Source organism: Babylonia areolata, chromosome 30 (genome assembly GCF_041734735.1).
Source record: "Babylonia areolata isolate BAREFJ2019XMU chromosome 30, ASM4173473v1, whole genome shotgun sequence".
Taxonomy (NCBI): Eukaryota; Metazoa; Mollusca; class Gastropoda; order Neogastropoda; family Buccinidae; genus Babylonia; species Babylonia areolata.
Window position 1 is genome coordinate 23,256,356 of NC_134905.1, and position 7,500 is coordinate 23,263,855.

At 45.4% G+C, this 7,500-nt stretch overlaps 1 protein-coding gene across 1 annotated transcript in view; it reads right to left on the bottom strand.

Annotated features, from left to right (window-relative positions):
* Nucleotides 1–1,800: 1,800 nt before the first annotated feature.
* LOC143275542 (glycerol kinase 5-like) overlaps nt 1,801–7,500 on the bottom strand; it is a 58,192-nt gene continuing 52,492 nt past the window's right edge. Inside the window, exon 16 of the mRNA XM_076579732.1 lies at nt 1,801–1,932. Within this exon, the coding sequence (XP_076435847.1) occupies nt 1,883–1,932 (50 nt within the window). The 3' untranslated portion in view covers nt 1,801–1,882. The remainder of the gene's footprint in view (nt 1,933–7,500) is intronic.

Consider the following 7,500-nt stretch of genomic DNA (forward strand, 5'->3'; position numbering starts at 1 on the left):
GGACAGACCAAAGTGGCGTTCAGCTGTCCACAAAGGCGCCAAATCCTGTGAGGCCAACAGAATCGCTGCAGCAGAGCAACGCAGACAGGCCAGGAAAAGCAATGCCAGCAAGTCTCCGACAGCCGCCACCATCCCTTGTCCACACTGCGTCAGAACCTTCCGGGCGCGGATTGGCCTGACCAGTCATCTGCGCACCCACAGAGCCCAACCCATCCACCCCCAGGATGACTAGATGGTCCTCGTCGATCCCGACGGACGAACCACAATCCCAGAGGCTGCAGCACTACGAGCGAGTGCAGTCTTGCCTTCCTTAGTTCGCGAGTCATGGATGGAGTCTCCTGTCGGACCGACGGATGAGTAGGCAGGCAGGCTTATCTGTCGGTGTGTGTCCTCATATGGGAGAAGAGGGCGATTCTGGATGCGCAGCGCTTCCCACAGGTGTTGCAAGGGAAAATGTCTCCAGAAGTTGAGCCCTGCTTCCTTCGCTCACGCTTCTCCTTAATGGCCAGCGTTCTCTTGTTTTCAAACGTCTTTATGCCACTAGAGCACAGCATCCTCCAGCGAGAGCGGTCAAGGGCATCAGTTTCCCAGGAAGCGATGTTTATGTCACAGGCTTTGAGGTTTGTCTTCAAGGTGTCCTTGAAGCGTTTGCAGGGTCTTCCAAGTTCACGGTGGCCTTCCTTCAGCTGGCCGTACAAAAGCATCTTCGGGATCCTGCTGTCTGTCACGCGGACAACGTGTCCTGTCCGTAACTGGCACTGGATCAGCAGGCTTTCGATGCTGGGCGGGCCGCTTCTCTCTAGGACCTGGAGGTTGGAGACCGTGTCTTGCTACTTTATGCCGAGGATCTTTCGTAGGCATCTCTGGTGAAACTGCTCAAGTTGTTGAATGTGACGGCGATATGCGAGTCATTGTCTTTCACAAAAGTCAGCTGTAAATGACTTCCCATTGCAATGGTGAAATCATTGTTCATACAGCTCTCAATTTGCTGTTGGACCAACTGTAAACTTAGGTCAATCTGTGATATAAGCTGAGTGTTAGGCCATATGTTAAGTCAGAATACAAAACGAATACGACACTCTGATATTATAAATTTAGCGTTGCTCTTTCTACAAACACTCACACTCCGAACAATGACACTTCCAGACACTCTGTCGGTAAGCCTAATGAAGGGTTGAGCAGATGTCACAAAGAGTCTCCCTTCGACAGAACAACGTCAGGAACAGACAGCAGCTCGGTTAACTTCACGGCGTCTTTCACAGCTTCTGTGTCCGCTTCCGCTTCCTCCACCAGCATCCTACAGCACCTGGCGTGTCCCTCCATCACGGCAAAGTCCAGAGCCGCTAGTCCTTCGCCGTTGCGCGCGTTCACGTCGGCGCGTTTGGCCGCCGCGGGGAGAAACAGCAAAATGGCCAAGGCCTCCGCGTTTCCGAATTTGGCGGCGTGCATGAGAGCCGTGTTGCCTTGACTGTCTCTCATCTCAGGCTCACACCTCCTGCATCTCATCACTGTTCTGATCGCGTCCACGCCGGAGCTTCCCGGGCGGCAGCTAAGGTGCATGAGTGACGTCATCCCCGCGTCATCCTGAGCGTTGACGTCACTTCCGCGCTGGAGGAGGAGCTTGACGAGGAAGTTGACGTGCTCGTCTCGCGCGTGGCGGGCGCTGTGCAGGAGGGGGGTGCTGCGGAACTCGTCCCGTACCTCGGTGTTTCTGATGTGGGGCAGGAGGGAGGTCACTTTGTGCAGCTTGCCGAAGGAGATGGCAGTGAACAGGCGGTCCTCCTCCGCCGTCAGTCCTTCTTCGTCGTCGTGGTCCAGGTCGTTGTCTCCTTCCGCCGCCGCCTCCACCGCCGCCACTGCCGCCGCGCCGGACCTTGGGCGTTTAGCCGTCATGGCTGCCATCTACGTCACTGTCACCGTCACCGTCGGCACCTGCATAGATTGACACACGTGCAACATGTTTTGTTTGTTTGTTTGTTTCCTTTGGTTATTTCAGGAAGCATCTCTGATCAGAAAGTAAACGAAAAGATGGGCGTTGGGGGGTAGGGAAATGTTTTTAAAGGAAGAGAGAGAGAGAGAGACAGAGACAGAGAGACAAAGGGACAGACTTCATGGAATGCAGAGACAGACAAACAGAAATAGAGAGAAATAAAGGCAGATATACAGGCAGACAGAGACAGACAGACACACAGAGACAGAGAAGACACACAGACAGAGACAGAGAGACACACAGACACAGACACACAGAGACAGACAGGCAGACAGACAGAGAGACACACAGAGGCACAGAGAGAGAGACAGAGACAGAGAGACAGACAGACAGACAGAGACAGAGACAAATGAGACACACAGAGGCACAGAGAGACAGACAGACAGAGACAGACAGAGAAACAGACAGACAGAGACAGAGAGAAAGAAAGACAGACAGATAGAGGCACACAGAGACGCACAAAGAGAGAGAGAGAGAGAGAGAGAGAGAGAGAGAGAGAGAGAGAGCTATATTTCACCTTTTTCACGAACTACACTTTGATCTTAGCCAAAAGGCCGAGGCATCTGCTTGGCAGATGTGGTGTAGGGTATATGGATTTGTCCGAACGCAGTGACGCCTCCTTGAGCTACTGAAACTGAAACTGAAAACTTTCACGAACTGACAGAAAAGAGCAGGAACAAAACGACAGCCATGGAAAAGGGGGGGAGGGGGGAGGGGGGAGGGGGAGAGGGGTCGGGAGGAGGGGGGGGGGGGTAGGAGAGGGGAGAACGGTAAAGTCTCTCAATTCATCTCCGATGATACCGTTTCCAAGGCTGCGATAGAAGTACTCAATGAGGAATTCAGGCATTGACAGACAGACAGACAGACAGACAGACAGGCAGGCAGGCAGCAGTTATTAGAATGGAATAGAATAGAATATGTCTTTATTACCAAGTGTACCGGGGTCACAATGAACACTGGGGGTGGGGTGGGGGGGGGATAGTACATGACAAGGTACGAACATAATTTGAAAATCACACACAAACACAGATACAGTAGAAATTAGGATACATGCAAGTGCACATCAATATAAAAAACTTGTGCATGCATACTCACACATGCACGTACTGAACACACACGCACACACACACACACACACTCTCTCTCTCTCTCTCACAGACACACACACACACACACACACACACACACACACACACACACGCACGCACGCACACACACACACACACACACACACACACACACACACAAACACACACACACACGTTTGAACAGAAGCCGCATATTACATGTGGATGGAAGATGATGACAAGATCTTCAGATAGATGGTTGTTAATTACACAATTCTATTTACCAGAACGTATGTTTAGTACGTCTTACTGCGTGCTTTAAGTATTGTTATTTTGGAGGTTATATTGACTAGGGAGTGACGGGCGTAACAGCCGAGCGGTTAAAGCGCTGGACTTTCAATCTGAGGGTCCCGGGTTCGAATCTCGGTAATGGCGCTGTGGTGGGTAAAGGGTGGAGATTTTCTTCCGATCTCCTAGGTCAACATAATTTATGTGCAGACCTGCTTAGTGCCTGAACCCCCTTCGTGTGTATACGGCAAGCAGAAGATCAAATACGCACGTTAAAGGTCCTGTGATCCATGTCAGCGTTCGGTGGGTTATGGAAACAAGAGACAGAGAGAGTGTGTGTGTATGTGAAAGAGACAGAGACAGAGACAGAGAGAGAGAGAGACACAGAGAGAGAGAGAGTCTGGACTCTGTTCAGTAAAGTCACAGACCCATTTGTGAACCGGTTCTGAACGTTGAACATGATTAACGTTTGTGATTCGTTGTCTTTGCTGGATTTCATCTGTGTGTGTGTGTGTGTCTGTGTGTGTGTCTGTGTCTGTGTCTGTGTGTCTGTCTCTGTCTGTGTTTCTTCCACCTTTCTCATTGTCATAAAACAATATATCCAGCATGCACACCCCCGAAAACGGAGTGTGGCTGCCTACATGGCGGGGTAAAAACAGTCTTACACGTAAAATCTCCGTCGTGTACATACGAGTGAACATGGGAGTTGCAGCCCACGAAGAAAGAGAAGAAGAAGAAGAGGAAGAAGAAGAAGAGGGAATGAACACTTTATCTTGATTTTCCACTATCATTATTATTATCATTTCTTATTTTGTCGTTGCTGTTGTTGTTATTGTTGTTGTCATTTCCCTAATTTGTGTGTGTGTGTGTGTGTGTGTGTGTGTGTGTGTGTGTGTGTTTATGTTTTGGAGAGGAAGATATACATATAGACAGACTGACTGACAGACAGACAGATAGATAGATAGATAGATAGATAGATAGATAGATAGATAGATAGATAGATAGATAGGTAGATAGATGGTATCAGTATCAGTAGCTCAAGGAGGCGTCACTGCGTTCGGACAAATCCGTATACGCTACACCACAACTGCTAACCAGATGCCTGACCAGCAGCGTAACACAACGTGCTTAGTCAGGCCTTAAGAAAAAAAACACAAAAAACAACCATATATATATATATATATATATATATATATATATATATATATATATATATATATATATATATATATATATATATACAATAAGAAGAAGAAGAAGAACAAATGAATAAATACACTTTTTTAAAGTAATAATAATGAATAAATGAAACTAAAATAATGATAATAGATAAACAAACATGAAAAAAAATGCGGCTCCACAGACACGAAAGCATAGATAGATAGATAAAGATACAGTAAGACAGGTGTAGAGGCAGGGACTGACATTAACCCTTTCACTGCCAGTCAATTTGGAGTTCAAAATTCCCTTGTGCTATAAACCACGGAAAACATGCTGTCTGGGACTATCTTACCATCGAACATAAAGAGCAGTAGGTTCATGGATAACAGACCCATGATCTGGTCACCCTTCAGTGACATGGGTCCTCTTGGGTTAAGCAGACAGAGATATGGGGGACAGAGACAAGGACAGAGACAGAGTCTTTATATATATAAGCTGCCTTCACGCCTTATGCAATTGCTGTTGCTTTTTCATCACTCGGCTTATATCACAGATTGACATAAGTTTACGTTTAGGCCAACAGCAAAGTGAGAGCCGTATTATCAATGGTTTCTCCAGTCAATGGGAAACCATTTACAGCTCAGTCTTTTGTGAAGGACTATGACTCTCAAACTAGGAGGCAAAATTGCACTGGCTCTTAGTACTGCAGCCTTTAGGGCTAGTTGGCCTTTGGGAACCATCCCAACGCTGACTGTCCTAAAACCCTCTTGGCCGAGAGAGTGTGGATGTACTTGGGCAAGACGCTCTCCACTATAATCAAATTCTAGCCCAGATAGTCGGAACAGCAGTTGCCTCCTCTGCTGTTCTGATGGTCATAGTCGGACACAACTATCATATCATATCATATCATATCATACACACATATATATATATATATATATATAGTTTTGGACTAACTTTTTTTAATCTTGAAACTAACAAGAGAAGAATTTGTCGTGACCGAGCACACGCTTTCATGTATCTTTTTTTTTCTTCTTTTTTTCTCAAGGCCTGACTAAGCGCGTTGGGTTATGCTGCTGGTCAGGCATTTGCCTGGCAGATGTGGTGTAGCGTATATGGATTTGTCCGAAGGCAGTGGCGCCTCTTTGAGCTACTGATACTGATACTAATACTGTATCGTTTTTTGTGGGGGTTTTGTGTGGGGTTTTTTCGTATATCTATAACATAGCATTTCGTGATATAGACTATAAAATTGTCAGGGGGTTAAGAACAAATCATCATCATCGTCGTCGTCGTCGTCACCATCATCATCATCATCAACATTATCGTCATCGTCATCGTAATCATCGTCGTCATTTTCATTATGTCGAACTAAAGTTATCCGTACTCTCGTGTACATAACAAGGTAATGTTTCCCTCTCGTTGATAAATTGCTCCATGATTACACATGTTGATATAGTGGATAAACGAATAAATAGATAAATAAATGAATAGTATAATAGAATAAATGAATTGATGAATAGATAAATAAATAAATAAAATGATACATGAATAAATGAATAAATAAATAAATAAATAAATAATAAATAAATGAATAAAAATCTCACCATTCAATTTCACGTTAACAAGAAAACAGAATCCAAGTCCATCACCATCAAGAACCAAAACCACACACACAGCAAGTCCACAGGAAAGAGAAAAAATAAAATAAATAAATAAATAAAAATTATTAAAAAGACAACTAACCTTACTTCATAAAACACTTACAAAACAGCGCAGCTATCGCACGACTCTGGGATCATTTTATATAAAATGTACATGCACACATAACACCTCCGCCACGGCCCTTACAACTAACTAGTTATACACCACCGTACGTACACACGTTCTATACAGCTTAGCACTTGTATTCCAGAACGAACGTTAAAGCCCCAATGCAGACACAACTTGCAAAACTTACGGGTGACTTGTCAAGCTAATCGTTTTGGCAGGTCACCCGACTGAGTTAACTCACTCAGTACGGCCAGCCCTCTCTTCTCCTCTACACAGACCCCTCGGATGTCCAGTGGGTGTCTGAATGGCCCAACCTTTAGCTTCCGTCGTCAGATCTGTGGTATTCTTTGTCAACATTCACCTCTTCAGTATAAGAGCGTTCCGCTTGCAATATTTTGATGATGGTAATTGGGATGAAACGCTGTTAACGTCGTCTCTTTCGCCGTTCGTATGGAGAGAGTTAAGTGCATCGGCGAGAGAGGGTTAAATTAAAGAACGACAGTAGTTCTTTGTGTTCCGTAGTTTACAATACTATGGCGGTCGTCTGGGTTTTCTTTGCTGTTGTTGTTGTTGTTGTTTGTTTGTTTTTTTGTTTCTTCTTCTTCTTACTTTCTTAGCGTCTTTAGTTGTGCAGAGAATGCATACGACTTAGAGACATATAAAGGGCTACAATGCCGGGCTTTTTTTTTCTTTTCTTTTTTTTTCTCCCTTTTTTTTCTTTTATTTTTAACTCTCTCCATACGAACGGCGAAAGAGACGACGTTCACAACGTTTCACCCCAATTACCACCATCAAAATATTGCAAGCGGAAGGCTGTTATACTGAAGAGGTGAATGTTGACAAAGAATACCACAGTTCTGACGACGGAAGCTAAAGGCTGGGTCATTCAGACACCCACTGGACATCCGAGGGGTCTGTGTTGAGGAGAAGAGAGGACTGGCCGTACTGAGTGAGTTAAGAGGGTATTGTGAGAAGGCAGGAGGGAGAGTTAAAATAAAATAAAAATTTTAAAAAGCAAAAAAAGCAATCTCTCTCTCTAGGTTTCAGCTCTTTCAGCTCTGTCTTTTTCTCACGCTCTCACAGCAGAGTGTTCTAACCATGACCTCAATGAATAAAGCCTTGTCAGGTGTCAGTGTCAACTTGTCTCTCTCATGCAAATACGCAAGCATCACAGAACACGTACGTAGGCACGCACGCACGCACGCACGCACGCACGCGCAT